Genomic DNA, 17,087 nt, shown 5'->3' on the forward strand with positions numbered 1-17,087 from the left:
GCCCCAACATGCAATAAAACTGTCATTTAGACTCATTACACCCACTTCAAGAATTTTTCCCATTCTTATTCAAACCATAATCTATTTGTATTCATTTTTCAGATTGTTAATCCAATGGACAATTACATTATAGGACTGCTGACACTAAATTATTGACACTTCCCATCTGTATTGCTACTAACTTCATGGGATTTCATGTTTAAACCTACCATCGTGATTATGCCACGGCTCTATGAATTTCACAGACATACTGAGAGAATTTATCACACACTTTCGATCATTGCAGCATCATTTACGGTGGCCAAGGAGTGGAGACAACCAAACTGTCCTTCAACAGATGATTGGATAAAAAAGATGTGGTATGCATACACAATGGCATACTACTCTGCCATAGAAAAAATAAAATGCTGCCCTTTGGGACAACACGGATGGACCATGACATTATTATGCTATGCAACACAAATCGGACAGAAAAAGTCGAGGACCATCCGACTTCACTCATATGAGGGATATTAAACTGAAAGCAACAGACGAACAAGACAAGGAAACAAAAACTGATAGACACAGACAACAGTTCAGTGGTGACCAGAACGTAAGGGGGGGACGGTGGATAGTAGAGAAGGGTAAGGGGGGGTCAAACATACAGTGAAGGCAGGAGAACTGACTCTGGATGGTGAGCACATACTATGACATACAGATGACGCATTATAGAAATGTACACTTGAAACCCATTTAAATACAATAACCATTGTCATCCCAATAAATTTAATTAAAAACAAAGAAAAGAAAACTGGAGATTTACAGAACAACAGGCAAAAAAAGTAGGTTCACAATTTCCTATTACTGCAGGAAAACCCTGCGTGCAGTAAGCATTTGTTGATCTAACAACCTGAGCACAAACAAACATGCAAAACTCTTAAAGGGCCCGATTCTATGCATTAGGAGACCACCCATCAGCAAATTTCTAAAGATTCTCTGAGCACCAGTGAATGACTGATGGCTGAAAGGAAAAAGGTTTTCTTCTTTAAGCCAGCAGGTACCGCCAATGATATTTCCTTCCACTTCTCGAGCCCAGAGGTACAGACAGTTCAAAAGTCAGGCGAAGAGTGTTGGGAAGGAGAGAGCTGAAGGAGAATCACCTCTCACACTCCACCTCTTCTAGAGATTTCTTAAGTATTTGAGATCTGCGAATTGATACATTGCACTAGTAGTTCTTAACCAAGAGTTGTATCAGAATCTCAGGGAGATATTTCTAAACAACACATGTCCAGGCCTTATTAGCTTTCCATAGTCAAAACCTTCAGGAAGAGCCTAGCTTGTAAATGGTTTCCAAGTTCCTAGGGTGACTGTGATTCGCCAGCAGAATTCTAGCCGAGAAGTAGTCCGGGAGACGATCCCTTCGGTCTCTTCTCTAGCCTAAGTCACCAATTTCCTCTGACATTGACGATTAGGCCAAATAAAAGTGGAAGAGACATGTCACTTATGAAAACCACACTTAATTTCCTGGGTAGGAGTGGAAACGGGATTAACAATTAAAATGCAACTTGATTTCATTATTGCTAAACCCCTTACTTCTCATGGGACAGTCTACATTTCACAGCAGAGTTTAGACTCTTCCCTAGGTGGCTCTTTCTGCCAGAACAGATGACATGTCACTTAATTGTCTGTCCTTCCCTCCTTTCCCACTTAATTGCCGCCTGTTCACTGCAATCTGGTGGATTCGGAGCCTTCCCAGATGTGGTCTCAGGGAAGTTTAAAACTCACTAACTCTCTCTCAAAACTAAGGATTATTATCCCCCAAAACTGAAGAGGACCTTGACTAAGCACATAAACTGAAGAAAAACAAAAATAAAAAGCCTCTTTTTATTAATTAAACTTATTGGGGTGACACTGGTTAGTAAAATTACGTTGGTTACAAGTGTCATTTCTATGATACAGCATCTGTATGTCGCATTGTGTGCTCACCACCAGAGTCAGTTCTCCTTCCACCACCATATGTTTGACCCCTTTTTCCTCATCTATCTCCCCTCCCCCCTTTACCCTCTGGCAAATATTGAACTGCTGTCTGTGTCCATGAGGTTTTGAAAAACCTCTTCTTGTTATTTCCCTTCAATAGCCAAATTTCCAAATTGCCCTGCATATTTCTGATGGTTATTTCCTTTCCCTTTCCTTTTTCCCTCTTAGGCTTTAGCCAATGAGTACTAAATAGCTTTATATAAATCATTTGTTTATAAAAAAAAAAAATTGTCAACAGCGGGAAGATTTCTATGATATTGTAAAATGCTTTTTTGTTTGTTTGAGTTTTAAGGTAAAGCCAATTTCAAAGGCAAATTTTGCCTTCCTACATTGTTTTGCATTAATTGGAAAACAACTCGGACGTGAAAAAACACTTAAAAAAGGAAGTGTTGCCTGTAACAAGTTTTGTTTTCACACGTAATTTGTCGTAAGTGCATAAAAGAGAGCTGTGCCCTCTACTGCTACTTTAGAGGTATCATCACGTAAAGTAAAATTTTAGAAAATTAAGTTCCAACTGTTTGCATTCAGGGAACGCTTGAGCTTCCAAAAATGTAAAATTGACCCTTCCTCTGTCAACCAAGGGCATTCCTGCTGGGGTTGCAGTGGCGAGCAGTGATGTACGTCCAGGAACAAAAAGGGGTGAACGCGTCCCCATCACCTGCTCCCTCTGTACACCTAAAACCTGCCCAGCACCTCCACAAGGCTGAGCAGGAGCCCCACTCCGAGGTGGAGACCTCAAGGGGGGCCGTGGCTGGCAGAGTGGCTAGGAACGCAGGTGGATGCCCTTGCTGGATGTCCAAACGTGACTGGCCTTCCTGCCCTAATCTTCAGAATCCCCGAGGCCTGGGGTGCTCAGGGCCAGTGTCCTGCTGCTTCCCCTCCCTACCTGCACACCCCCAGCTCCCTGGCGGGACCCAGGCTCCACTCCTCCTCCCACCCACCCCCAGGAACACCCATCTCTTAGGCCCTGCCCTGCAGCAGCCACCCCCACATACTTCCCTCCCCCGGGGTCTTCAGTCCTTGGTGTGAGTGAACCTGGCACCGACTCCTAAGCAGTAACAGGACTCTTACAGGACAGAACTGGGCCCTTTCTGTGGCCACCCCATTTCCCCTTCCTGACTTGGCTTTGGACTTGTTTCTATGGCGACAGGGCCAGGTGTACAGCATGCTGTATATATCGACTAGAAATAAAATGCTTGTGGCTGAAACACATGTATTACAAATATTGTGTAAATACAGTCTGTGGATCTATACCTCATTGGTTGCTTCCATGTCTGCCTGGTGTTGCAGCAGCAGTTCAGCTATCGCGGTGTTGTGCCCCATGGCCGCGTAGTGGAGAGCCGTGTTGTCACGGAAGTCCTTCACATGTGGATCCGCTCCATGCTGTAGTAGGATTGTTGCACACTCCTCTTCCTGGCACTCCACGGCCTGTCAGGATACGTCATTAAATGAACGGTAAATTATGGGAATTCAAAGTAAGCATTCCACAAGTTTCCACAATTAGTTATAGTTGATTGAAACTATTTCATTTTTATTCTAAATAGTTAAATAAAATCCATCTCCTGTTGACAGACCTGGCTACCACATACCTTTATTAGAGCTGTCTTGTTTCTGTTGTCACCGAAATTCATCTGGCATTTTTTCTCTGCTAGAAGAGTCACCACTTCCTCATGGCCAAAGGCGCAGGCCAAATGGAGAGCAGTCCTATGAGGGTGAGAGGACATTTAGGACATTACAGGGCACTGTCTCAAACATGCAGCTCTGCACGCAATTGTAAACATGACGCGCCACTCCAATGCCTTCAGAACCAACATGGAGTTTTCTTCTGCACAAAGTACAATATTCACGAGCTCTTGTTACTCGCCACACTAAGGACAGAGCAGCCTATGTGACTACAGAGAGCATGCCCTGGGGAATCAGCTCAACTCGGGTCTGATCCTAATTTAACTCGACCACTTATTAGCTGTCCCTTAGCCTTTGTGTGCCTCCATTTCCTCATCAACAAAATGGGGATAAAAACTGTAGTTAACATCACAGGACACTGTTGTGGGCTTACATGGGAATCTATGCAAAGTGTTTACTTAGGTTCCTAGCACAAAACACACAGCTCAATAACTCTTTGGTAATATTATCAGAATCATTACCATCACTACTACTTTAAAAGACAACATTTCAATTAAGTAAAATGATATCATTCCACCTACTTTGCAGCTGTGTTTTAAGGATTAAGAAAGAACACTGTATTTCAGTGATTCTAAGATGCTTCTTTTCTCATATTTTAACACCTCTGACTCTGGAAGGCAATGTATAATTCAGAATGCCTTGAAAGTATAGTTGGAGCATTTAAATAATTTCTTACTGGTATTTACAAGAACGGGCATCCTACCACCCTAACGTGAAGTGAAATAATGGAAACACACCAGACCTTCCTCCGTAGTTCTCATCATAAGTTGGCATCTAAATAAATGTTCATTCTTAAGAGCATCATGGGGAAAGAGGACTAACATCACCAAGAAATTCTTGTTTTGATTTTCAAGAAACCTGAAGCCAAAAGAGACTCAGCATTCAAGTGACTAGGGATGGCTCCTTTCATTGACTGTTTTGATTCATAGATTACATGAAAATCGGATGATTTCCAGTGATCGATACTCGTATTTAATACTATTGTACACTAGCTAAACAGCAAGTTTGGTCACTGTTCACAATGTCCTAACTGGAGAAATCCTTTTGTTTGAAACAAGGGAGGAAAAGCTTCAATGGATATTAGGTACTAATACTTCCATTTACAATTTTTCATTTCGCTCCTACTGGGCAACATAAAGTTTTTAAGGATGAAGAGGGCCTGAGAGATAGATTCTGAGAGTCCCGAGTAGACTGTGTCTGCTCCATAACAGGTATTCAGTGTATATCTGATGAATAAATGCATTGAAAGAAGGGATAACTACAGCTGGAGAGTTCAATGTTTTTAAACAAAATGTTTATAGTAATGCAGTACTTCTGCAATAGTAATAATCACTTATATGTGCTATTTTTGATTTCCATAAAGACAGAACCAAAATGATGAATCAAAAATCATTTAATATTATAGGTAGTGAAGCTCTATATAATAAAAAAATAAGTGTGTACAGAAATATAGATACATGAACTTCTACCAGCACAGATAAAAAGACTGCCTTTACTTTTGAAGAGGCTAAAAGTTGCCAGAAAATACCAATCTTTAAAAAAAAAATTTGGACATAGAAGTGAGAAATTGTTTTAATCTGTACAAGATGCATATTCCTGGGAATAATGAAATATTACCTGGGATTACTTTATTAATAACAAGCTGTTACTAGAATTCCTGTATATGTTCAGTGTAGAGATCAGATTTTTTAAAAAAGAAAATGTCACAGTACAAACACTCAGATATCAAGTTTGCACATATTTTTGGCTAAAATAACATCATAGTCTGTGTGTGTCTATATAATCAAAGGAATGCTTTCTCCTTTTCCAATCTACCAAAGTACATCTTTGCATGTAAACATGTATGTATTATCCATACCACCTTCAATGGTCTCAGGTAATTCCACCCTACAGACGCACTGCAATTTATTTACGAAATCCGCTGATGTGAATTTTTCACAAGACATTGATATTGTAAGCAGTGCTGAGAAAAGCAAATTGTATGTGATTTATCTAATTATTTCATAAAGATATTTTAGTGCTTGAAATTGATGGGTAAAGGGAATATACATTTTTAAATGTGGTACTTATCACCAAACTGCCTCTTTGAAAAGTCAGAAGCAACTTAAATTTGAAGCAGCTGTACAAGTACCATGGTTCCTCATCTTCTCAACCTTTGAGGATGGAAAAGAAGTTTTCATTTCTTTTGCAACTTTAATTCCTTTTTTTTTTTTACCTAGGACACTAAGTATTGGTCACTTATAGATACACAGAAAGAACTTGGTCAAATTCAAAATTCGACTGCTTTTTTTCTGTTGATTTCAGACACTTCTCTATAAAACAAAGATACACTTTTCCCTGATATGTGTATGCTGTACATAATTTACAAGTACCTTTTCTTGTGCTTTGTTAGTATTATTATCTGATATACAGAGACTATTGATTTCTTATATTGCTCAACCAACCTTCTGAACTCTTGGTTTTTTTGAAGTCTTCGCCAACATAAAAAAATGTATAAATAGGAATTTCTGTTTTCTTCTGGTACTTTCCTCATTTCGTGTATTTATAGTTTTTAATCTACAGTACATCTGGATCTTATTTTTGTGATATGAAAATCTAACGAATTTTCTCCAAATACTTAACAGGTATTTTTCCATCATTCATGAGTAATTCATATTTTCTACTAACCCTAAATGTCATCACTATGAAGCTCTAACATCCTGCATATATTAGGGTGTTTGGGCATTTTCTGCTATATTCCAATCATTTATCTCTCTTTTCAGCTCTTAGTAAAGAAATTGTGGCAATACAGCACCCGTTGACACCTAGAAGGGCAAATCTTCGTCTACTATACAGAATGATTCTTAATTTTATCACTACAATCAAAGAGCATGTGCAACCCAAAACTTTTAAAACCCTGAGAGTTTAGTTGGCTTATGGAAAACTGATAACTAGAGGAAGAGCACACACGGTGAGAAAACGAGTCTTCCTAGCCAAGACCACAGGCATCTTCCACTGGAAGCTTCCCTTCTAAGGCCCCTCAATAAACACCATACATACATGGGTGGACACTGATGTAAAACGGATACTGGGTTTTAGCTGAAGAACTTTTAGCCCACAAGTCGCTCTATTATGGGAATTAGTTTTCTCATTACGGACTTTTCTATAGTGTTTAACAATGTGGTCTAAAACTGTGCACATCAAAAGTAAAATGCTGCATATACTTCTTTTCATTTCTATTACTGATATTTAGTTAAATTGGTTTAACATTGTCAGTAAAGTGCTTTATAAGGGGAATTATGAGTGACGGGACCTTGAGAGTTTGTCCTGGTGCTCACCACGTGGGCCTGGGCCCTGGCCCCCAGGTAAGGGCCCCGCCCAGGCTGCGCTCCTCCCGGGGGAGCCGGCAGGTGGGCCCCTCTCCCAGGCCCCCGCCGCCTCCGGCCCGTGCCCAGCGGCCCCCCAGGCCCGCTCACCTCTTCTGCCGGTCTCTGTCGTTCAGTCTCTCTGGATGGAGCGAGAGCAGCTTCTGCACTCCGGCCACGTCGCCCCTGGAGGCAGCTCTGTGGATTTTTTGGAGATCTTTGTCTCGGATGCAGTACCCGGACTCCGAGGTGACCCCACCTCCGGTCTCAGGCTGCCAGCCACCACCATCGCTCTGGGGTCTCCTTCGGAAACCCAAGCCGGACCTGACCTTCAGAATCCCTAAGCCAATGAACCTCCTCATGGCCAAGCCACGGGCTTCAGAACCTCCTCCGCACTTCTCACGCCTGTTTTCTCCGCGCCCAGCCAACAGTAGCCTCTAGAGCAGCCAACTCCAGTCGCCACAGTATCCCCGCAGGACAGCAAGGCGGTTTGGAATCTCTCCGCCCAGAACGGCCGTCGCCAAGCAACGGTGCACGGGGCAGAGGCCGAGGGCTGCGCGTGCGCACAGAGCCCCGTGGCCAAGGTCAAGGGCACCCGGAGCCCACGTGCAAGGCCCAGGCGCCTCAAGCTTCAGAGGTGGCCTGTGGGCAGCGCTGAGTTCCATTCGGACCTCGGTGGGCGCTGGCCCAGGCTTCTGCTGGGTCGTCTGAGCAAAATGAAATAGGAAATTTCATTTCCTGAATTAAGAAAACAGGTATGTAACAGGCAGAGAACTTGGGGGAAGCAAAAACCATAAATGAGAGAAGAAAAAATACCTTTATGTACCCTAAAACTGAAATGTATTAATTTCGATTTATAAAACACAAAAGCATTTAAAAGCTTGATTTCCCAGAGAAAACTCTTGTATTTTTTTTCTTTTTTTTGGGGTGAAAATTGCTTTAATCAAGATATTTCACTGAATTATAAAAATATGATACTTTGTGTTTTTGATTTTTGGAGCCTAACCTTTTTTGTAGGAGCTCTTGTTTCGCATAACACGGCAGTTTTAGGGCCCTGGCAGCCGTGCCGCACGGGGGCCACCTGTGCACCACACGTCACAGGGGTGTGGCCTGCCTCTGAGGCCTCCGTGGCGCGGTTCTCCCGTGGGGATCCCGCTGACAGCGACAGCACCTCCGAGGGTGCCCTTCGCGGGCCTGTTACCTCCAATGACCGCGGAGCCATGTCCGTCCGCTCTGACCCAGGGCTCGCCCCCATCTGTCGGTCCAGAACGACCTACAGTAGAAAAAGGCAGAACGACAGGGGGGTGGAAAGGCGGACTTTTGAAAATCCACAAACAGTTGAAAGCAGACAATCGCAGCCATAGAAATGAACGAGAGCCGAGGCACTGAGACTGGAAAGGGCAGAGAAGGGGAAGGCGGACCCACAGAGGACTTCGGGGAGCCTCGGGACGCAGAGCGGCTGGCAGGCCGCGGGCGGAGGGCCACGCACCTGCGCCACCTGCGGGCGGCCGGGTCGCCGCGCGCCGGGGCTCCGGGCCCCGCCCCCGGGCACAGCGGGACGCGGCCACCTGTCCGCGGACGGCGACTGGGCCCGGGCGGCCGGGGAGCAGCGCCGCCTTCAGCGGGGTGGCGGGGCCGAAGCGCACGGCGGAGAGGCAGCCGGTGAAGCCCCCGCGCAGGCTCGCAGCGTGTCCGGGTCCGCGCCGGGGGGGCTCTGCGGGCCAAGAAGAGGGCACACACGTGAGGCGGGGCCGCGGGCGGGGCCGCGGGCAGGGACCTCTCTGCGAAGCCTGGGCGCGGCCTTCCTCGGGAGACGCGACAGGGCCCCCTGTGGCCTCGGCCGAGGACCCGCGGGACGGCCTGCCCGCCGCCAACTGCACTTTCCCCAGCGGCGTTCACCGTGACAAACCAATGAAATCCCCCGCCACTTCCGTTTTCAAATGATCATTAAAGTGGGCAACCTAAATGAGCAAACTAAACAGAAACAGTCTCAGAGATATAGAGGAAAAACCGAGGGTTGCCAGATGCTGGGGGGTGGGGGTGGGGGAGAAGCCGAGGGGACCAGAAAGTGCAAATCAGTAGCCACAACATTGCCACGGGGATACATACGAAAGACACTTTGGGGAATGTAATCAACAATGCCGTGAAAACCCTGCAAGCGTCAGACGGGCACCCGTCCCATCAGACAGACCGCCCCACGGACGGTGTAGACGCCCGACCCCTGCAGTGTACACCCGAGGCTGAACAATACTGAATGTCAACCACAATTTAACACATATATAGCCACAGGATGTGGAGTACAGCATAGGGAATAGTCAGTGGTACTGTAACAGCTATGAACACTGCCACAGGGGTAGTACATTGGGGGCTTATCACTTTGTGAGGGAAACTCTTGTATTTTGAAACGTTTTATTTTCAACCTCAATATCTATCACCTTAGACCCAAAAATCTTCTTTAAAAATTGGAGTATACTTTGTACTTATCTGCTTTTTGAATAAGGCCTGTGAAACTAGAAATCTCTTTCTCTTTTCAGTATATATGTTAAGAAAGAAAGGAAATTTGCTGTTTTGCCTCAGGATTTCACCAATTTATTCAGTCTAGAATGGCCAGAAAAGATCCACATTTCCAATCCTTTCTTTAGTTGGTATTATATTCACTTGTCAATTTGTGACAACTGGACCAGTATTATTATAGCCGGTTTGATTTTCAAACACCTTTTTAAAAACCCACTTTAAATTTGTCACTTAAATCCTTCAGTTGTCTTTCCAAAGGTGAGTTTGCATTAAGTTAATCAGTTCATAACTAACCACACTACTGACTGTTCATTTTTTGGCAGTGTCTACACACTTGTCTGTACAATTATTTTGCCAATATTTGAGTATTTAATCATTTTTTGTCATTATAAAACTGAGTGGGAAATATAAAAATGAATTTACCAACACCCAGAAGCACAGATCATACAGACATAATACAATTAATAAACTTAGACATGATTAGGCATTCTGAGAAACATCCCGTACCCCCTACTTAGTCGCCTTCCCTCCCGCAAGCCCTCTGCCAGCAGCCTTTCGTCCCGCCCCCAACGCCCAAGCCCCGGTCTGTCTGCAGGCGCAGGCCTGCCTAGGCCTTGGGCGGCTTTCTCCAGCCAAGGACGTCCTTGGCACCTCGGGACCCAGCCCAGGGGACGACTATCGCTCTGCCTGCACCTGGGCCCCGAGACAGAGACTCGGGGTGTCGCCGGACACCGGACCAAGGGGAAGGCCACCCGCCCCAACCCACCGGAAAGATCTGTCTCCGCTGGACAGCACCGCGACCCCTCCCCGCCCCCCTTTCATCTCCCAGGAGCGCCAGGCGCCCTCCCTTCCCGCCTGCCTCGGTGGCCCCGCCCCCAGCACCAAAAGAGCTGGACAAAACGGCGAAAATAGGGAGCGCACGTGCCCTCGGGTTCCAGGAGAGACCACCACAGGGAAAAGCGGGCAGGCGGGCATGCACACAACCCACACAGGGAGGGTATCTGGGGACGCTCCTCTCCTCCCGCATGCCGGACCCCGGGCGGGGCTCGGAGCCCCGCTGCAATCCGCGGACCCTGGAGGCCTGCTTCGGGGTCCCACGGTGACTGACAGCGCCCGGGCACTGCCTCCGTAACGGAGCCCAGCCCCGGGCACCACGGCACTCCTGTGGGGAAGCTGCCACTTCAACTCAGCCTCAGAGCGTCTGTCCCAGTCGGTGTCCCATCCAGTGCGTCCGTCCCCCCTCCTCCCCAACTCCCAACCCCTGTCTGTCTGTCTTCTGCCACCTCCAGGGAAGTGGTAGAGGCCCCGTGGAGCCTCAGATGGCGCTAAGGGGCCTCGCTGCGGGCAAGGAATAAAAGGAAGTCCATCCAGGCGGCGTTTTGTCGAGGCGGGGAGCAGGCGGGAGGCGGGCCCTGGCGGAGCCGGCCAGCGGGGAGATGCTCCGGATGGGAGCAGCCCGGCAACCTGGTTCGCGCTCATCATACAGGACGGTCCGCCGATCTTGTGGCGCCGGGAGCCTGCTCCCAGCGTCTATGGCCACAGCGGCTTGAACGCGCCCGATCTCCTCTGATCTGGGAAGCGAAGCAGGGTCGGGCCTGGTTAGTACGTGGATGGGGTCCGCCCCGCAATACCGGGTGCCCTAGGCTTTGGCCCGCCACTCCTTTGGCGGCCGCCGTGTCCCTAGTCCTTAGGGAGTGGCCCAGCGCGCCTAATAAACCCACGCCAGGGGTGGCGCTTGGGATGCTGGAGGGTTAGGGGGAGAGGAATGGGTGGCGCCACACAGCACTACAATCTCGCTGCATCGGCCCCAGGCCAGGCCCTTCGGCCCGGGCTCCCCGCCACACACCCCGTTCTTAGACCCCTTCCCTCCCGCAAGCCCTCTGCCAGCAGCCTTCGTCCCGCCCCCAACGCCCAAGCCCTGGTTTGTCTGCATGCACAGGCCTGCCTCGGCCTTGGGCGGCTTTCTCCAGCCAAGGACGTGCTTGTCACCTCGGAACCCAGCCCAGGGGACGACTATCGCTCTGCCTGCACCTGGGCCCCGAGACAGAGACTCGGGGTGTCGCCGGACACCGGACCAAGGGGAAGGCCACCCGCCCCACCCCACCGGAAAGATCTGTCTCCGCTGGACAGCACCGGGACCCCTCCCCGCCCCCCCTTTCATCTCCCAGGAGCGCCAGGCGCCCTCCCTTCCTGCCTGCCTCGGTGGCCCCGCCCCCAGAACCAAAAGAGCTGGACAAAACGGCGAAAATAGGGAGCGCACTTGCCCTCGGGTTCCAGGAGAGACCACCACAGGGAAAAGCAGGCAGGCGGGCATGCACACAACCCACACAAGGAGGGTGTCTGGGACTGCTCCTCTCCTCCCGCATTCGGGACCCCGGGGCTCGGAGCCTGGCTGCAATCCGCGGACCCTGGAGGCCTGCCCCGGGTTCCCACGGTGACTGCCAGCGTCTGGGCACTGCATCCGCAAGGGATCCAAGCCCCGGGCACCACGGCACTCCTGTGGGGAAGCTGCCACTTCAACTCAGCCTCAGTGCGTCTGTCCCACTCGGTGTCCCATCCAGTGCGTCCGTCCCCCCTCCTCCCCAAATCCCAACCCCTGTCTGTCTGTCTTCTGCCACCTCCAGGGAAGTGGTAGAGGCCCCGTGGAGCCTCAGATGGCGCGAAGGCGCCTCTTGCGGGCAAGGAGTAAAAGGCAGTCCACCCAGGGGACGTTTGGAGGAGGCGGGCAGCAGGCGGGAGGAGGGGCCCTGGCGGAGGCGGCCAGAGGGGAGATGCTCCGGATGGGAGCAGCCCTGAAGCCTGGTTCGCGCTCACCACACAGGGCGGGCGCCGCTCTTGTGGCGCCGGGAGCCTACTCCCAGCGTCTATGGCCACAGCGGCTTGAACGCGCCCGATCTCCTCTGATCTGGGAAGCGAAGCAGGGTCGGGCCTGGTTAGTACGTGGATGGGGTCCGCCCCGGAATACCGGGTGCCCTAGGCTTTGGCCCGCAACTCCTTTTGCGGCCGCCCCACCCCTCGTCCTTCGGGAGTGGCCCAGCCCGCCTAATAAACCGACGCCAGGGGTGGCGCTGGGGGGGCTGGAGGGCAGGGGGAGAGGAAAGGGTGGCGCCACACAGCACTACAATCTCGCTGCATCGGCCCCACGCCAGGCCCTTCGGCCCGGGCTCACCCCCCCACACCCCCTTCTTAGTCCCCTTCCCTCCCGCAAGCCCTCTGCCAGCAGCTTTTCGTCCCGCCCCCAACGCCCAAGCCCTGGTTTGTCTGCAGGCGCAGGCCTGCCTCGGCCTTGGGCGGCTTTCTCCAGCCAAGGACATGCTTGGCACCTCGGGACCCAGCCCAGGGGACGACTATCGCTCTGCCTGCACCTGGGCCCCGAGACAGAGACTCGGGGTGTCGCCGGACACCGGACCAAGGGGAAGGCCACCCGCCCCACCCCACCGGAAAGATCTGTCTCCGCTGGACAGCACCGCGACCCCTCCCCGCCCCCCTTTCATCTCCCAGGAGCGCCATGCGCCCTCCCTTCCCGCCTGCCTCGGTGGCCCCGCCCCCAGCACCAAAAGAGCTGGATAAAACGGCGAAAATAGGGAGCGCACGTGCCCTCGGGTTCCAGGAGAGACCACCACAGGGAAAAGCAGGCAGGCGGGCATGCACACAACCCACACTAGGAGGGTGCCTGGGACTGCTCCTCTCCTCCCGCATTCAGGACCCCGGGGCTCGGAGCCCGTCTGCAATCCGCAGACCCTGGAGGCCTGCTTCGGGGTCCCACGGTGACTGCCAGCGCCCGGGCACTGCCTCCGTATCGGAGCCCAGCCCCGGGCACCACCGCACTCCGGTGGGGAAGCTGCCACTTCAACTCAGCCTCAGAGCGTCTGTCCCAGTCGGTGTCCCTTCCAGTGCGTCTGTCCCCCCTCCTCCCCAACTCCCAACCCCTGTCTGTCTGTCTTCTGCCACCTCCAGGGAAGTGGTAGAGGCCCCGTGGAGCCTCAGATGGCGCTAAGGGGCCTCGCTGCGGGCAAGGAGTAAAAGGAAGTCCACCCAGGGGACGTTTGGAGGAGGCGGGGAGCAGGCGGGAGGCGGGCCCTGGCTGAGCCGGCCAGCGGGGAGATGCTCCGGATGGGAGCAGCCCGGCAGCCTGGTTCGCGCTCACCATACAGGGCGGTCCGCCGATCTTGTGGCGCCGGGAGCCTACTCCCAGCGTCTATGGCCACAGCGGCTTGAACGCGCCCGATCTCCTCTGATCTGGGAAGCGAAGCAGGGTCGGGCCTGGTTAGTACTTGGATGGGGTCCGCCCCGGAATACCGGGTGCCCTAGGCTTTGGCCAGCCACTTCTTTTGCGGCCGCCCCGCACCTCGTCCTTCGGGAGTGGCCTAGCCCGCCTAATAAACCCACGCCAGGGGTGGCGCTGGGGGGGCTGGAGGGCAGGGGGAGAGGAATGGGTGGCGCCACACAGCACTACAATCTCGCTGCATCGGCCCCACGCCAGAACCTTCCGCCCGGGCTCTCCCCTCCCGTACCCCCTTCTTAGTCCCCTTCCCTCCCGCAAGCCCTCTGCCAGCCACCTTTGGTCCCGCCCCCAAAGCCCAAGCCCAGGTCTGTCTGCAGGCGCAGGCCTGCCTAGGCCTTAGGCGGCTTTCTCCAGCCAAGGACGTGCTTGGCACCTCGGGACCCAGCCCAGGGGACGACTATCGCTCTGCCTGCACCTGGGCCCCGAGACAGAGACTCGGGGTGTCGCCGGACACCGGACCAAGGGGAAGGCCACCCGCCCCACCCCACCGGAAAGATCTGTCTCCGCTGGACAGCACCGCGACCCCTCCCCGCCCCCCTTTCATCTCCCAGGAGCGCCAGGCGCCCTCCCTTCCGGCCTGCCTCGGTGGCCCCGCCCCCAGCACCAAAAGAGCTGGACAAAACGGCGAAAATAGGGAGCGCACGTGCCCTCGGGTTCCAGGAGAGACCACCACAGGGAAAAGCAGGCAGGCGGGCATGCACACAACCCACACAAGGAGGGTGCCTGGGGCTGCCCCTCTCCTCCCGCATGCGGGACCCCGTGCGGGCTCGGAGCCCGGCGGCAATCCGCGGACCCTGGATGCCTGCCCCGGGGTCCCACGGTGACTGCCAGCGTCCGGGCACTGCCTCTGTAACGGAGCCCAGCCCCGGGCACCATGGCACTCCTGTGGGGAAGCTGCCACTTCAACTCAGCCTCAGCGCGTCTGTCCCAGTCGGTGTCCCATCCTGTGCGTCCCTCCCCCCTCCTCCCCAACTCCCAACCCCTGACTCTCTGTCTTCTGCCACCTCCAGGGAAGTGGTAGAGGCCCCATGGAGCCTCAGATGGCGCGAAGGGGTCTCGCTGCGGGCAAGGAGTTAAAGGCAGTCCACCCAGGCGACGTTTGGAGGAGGCGGGGAGCAGGCGGGAGGCGTGGCCCTGGCTAAGCCGGCCAGCAGAGAGATGCTCTGGATGGGAGCAGCCCTGCAGCCTGGTTCGCGCTCACCACACAGGGCGGTCCGCCGCTCTTGTGGCCCCGGGAGCCTACTCCCAGCGTCTATGGCCACAGCGGCTTGAACGCGCCCGATCTCCTCTGATCTGGGAAGCGAAGCAGGGTCGGGCCTGTTAGTACGTGGATGGGGTCCGCCCCGCAATACCGGGTGCCCTAGGCTTTGGCCCGCAACTCCTTTTGCGGCCGCCCCACCCCTCGTCCTTCGGGAGTGGCCCAGCCCGCCTAATAAACCGACGCCAGGGGTGGCGCTGGGGGGGCTGGAGGGCAGGGGGAGAGGAAAGGGTGGCGCCACACAGCACTACAATCTCGCTGCATCGGCCCCACGCCAGGCCCTTCGGCCCGGGCTCACCCCCCCACACCCCCTTCTTAGTCCCCTTCCCTCCCGCAAGCCCTTTGCCAGCAGCTTTTCGTCCCGCCCCCAACGCCCAAGCCCTGGTTTGTCTGCAGGCGCAGGCCTGCCTCGGCCTTGGGCGGCTTTCTCCAGCCAAGGACATGCTTGGCACCTCGGGACCCAGCCCAGGGGACGACTATCGCTCTGCCTGCACCTGGGCCCCGAGACAGAGACTCGGGGTGTCGCCGGACACCGGACCAAGGGGAAGGCCACCCGCCCCACCCCACCGGAAAGATCTGTCTCCGCTGGACAGCACCGCGACCCCTCCCCGCCCCCCTTTCATCTCCCAGGAGCGCCATGCGCCCTCCCTTCCCGCCTGCCTCGGTGGCCCCGCCCCCAGCACCAAAAGAGCTGGATAAAACGGCGAAAATAGGGAGCGCACGTGCCCTCGGGTTCCAGGAGAGACCACCACAGGGAAAAGCAGGCAGGCGGGCATGCACACAACCCACACTAGGAGGGTGCCTGGGACTGCTCCTCTCCTCCCGCATTCAGGACCCCGGGGCTCGGAGCCCGTCTGCAATCCGCAGACCCTGGAGGCCTGCTTCGGGGTCCCAGGGTGACTGCCAGCGCCCGGGCACTGCCTCCGTATCGGAGCCCAGCCCCGGGCACCACCGCACTCCGGTGGGGAAGCTGCCACTTCAACTCAGCCTCAGAGCGTCTGTCCCAGTCGGTGTCCCTTCCAGTGCGTCTGTCCCCCCTCCTCCCCAACTCCCAACCCCTGTCTGTCTGTCTTCTGCCACCTCCAGGGAAGTGGTAGAGGCCCCGTGGAGCCTCAGATGGCGCTAAGGGGCCTCGCTGCGGGCAAGGAGTAAAAGGAAGTCCACCCAGGGGACGTTTGGAGGAGGCGGGGAGCAGGCGGGAGGCGGGCCCTGGCTGAGCCGGCCAGCGGGGAGATGCTCCGGATGGGAGCAGCCCGGCAGCCTGGTTCGCGCTCACCATACAGGGCGGTCCGCCGATCTTGTGGCGCCGGGAGCCTACTCCCAGCGTCTATGGCCACAGCGGCTTGAACGCGCCCGATCTCCTCTGATCTGGGAAGCGAAGCAGGGTCGGGCCTGGTTAGTACTTGGATGGGGTCCGCCCCGGAATACCGGGTGCCCTAGGCTTTGGCCAGCCACTTCTTTTGCGGCCGCCCCGCACCTCGTCCTTCGGGAGTGGCCTAGCCCGCCTAATAAACCCACGCCAGGGGTGGCGCTGGGGGGGCTGGAGGGCAGGGGGAGAGGAATGGGTGGCGCCACACAGCACTACAATCTCGCTGCATCGGCCCCACGCCAGAACCTTCCGCCCGGGCTCTCCCCTCCCGTACCCCCTTCTTAGTCCCCTTCCCTCCCGCAAGCCCTCTGCCAGCCACCTTTGGTCCCGCCCCCAAAGCCCAAGCCCAGGTCTGTCTGCAGGCGCAGGCCTGCCTAGGCCTTAGGCGGCTTTCTCCAGCCAAGGACGTGCTTGGCACCTCGGGACCCAGCCCAGGGGACGACTATCGCTCTGCCTGCACCTGGGCCCCGAGACAGAGACTCGGGGTGTCGCCGGACACCGGACCAAGGGGAAGGCCACCCGCCCCACCCCACCGGAAAGATCTGTCTCCGCTGGACAGCACCGCGACCCCTCCCCGCCCCCCTTTCATCTCCCAGGAGCGCCAGGCGCCCTCCCTTC

General features: G+C 53.9%; 1 protein-coding gene across 1 annotated transcript in view; it reads right to left on the reverse strand.

The window, feature by feature from the left end:
• Positions 1-7,541, reverse strand: part of LOC308495615 (uncharacterized protein) — a 43,717-nt gene extending 36,176 nt beyond the window's left edge. The window contains exons 1-3 of the mRNA XM_081080581.1: positions 7,155-7,541; positions 3,606-3,720; positions 3,271-3,444 (exon numbers count right to left, since the gene is read on the reverse strand). Coding sequence (XP_080936707.1) covers positions 3,271-3,444; positions 3,606-3,720; positions 7,155-7,405 — 540 coding nt within the window. The 5' untranslated portion in view covers positions 7,406-7,541. The remainder of the gene's footprint in view (positions 1-3,270; positions 3,445-3,605; positions 3,721-7,154) is intronic.
• Positions 7,542-17,087: the final 9,546 nt, after the last annotated feature.

This window comes from Rhinolophus hipposideros (assembly GCF_964194185.1).
Source record: "Rhinolophus hipposideros genome assembly, contig: HAP1_SCAFFOLD_69, whole genome shotgun sequence".
NCBI lineage: Eukaryota > Metazoa > Chordata > Mammalia > Chiroptera > Rhinolophidae > Rhinolophus > Rhinolophus hipposideros.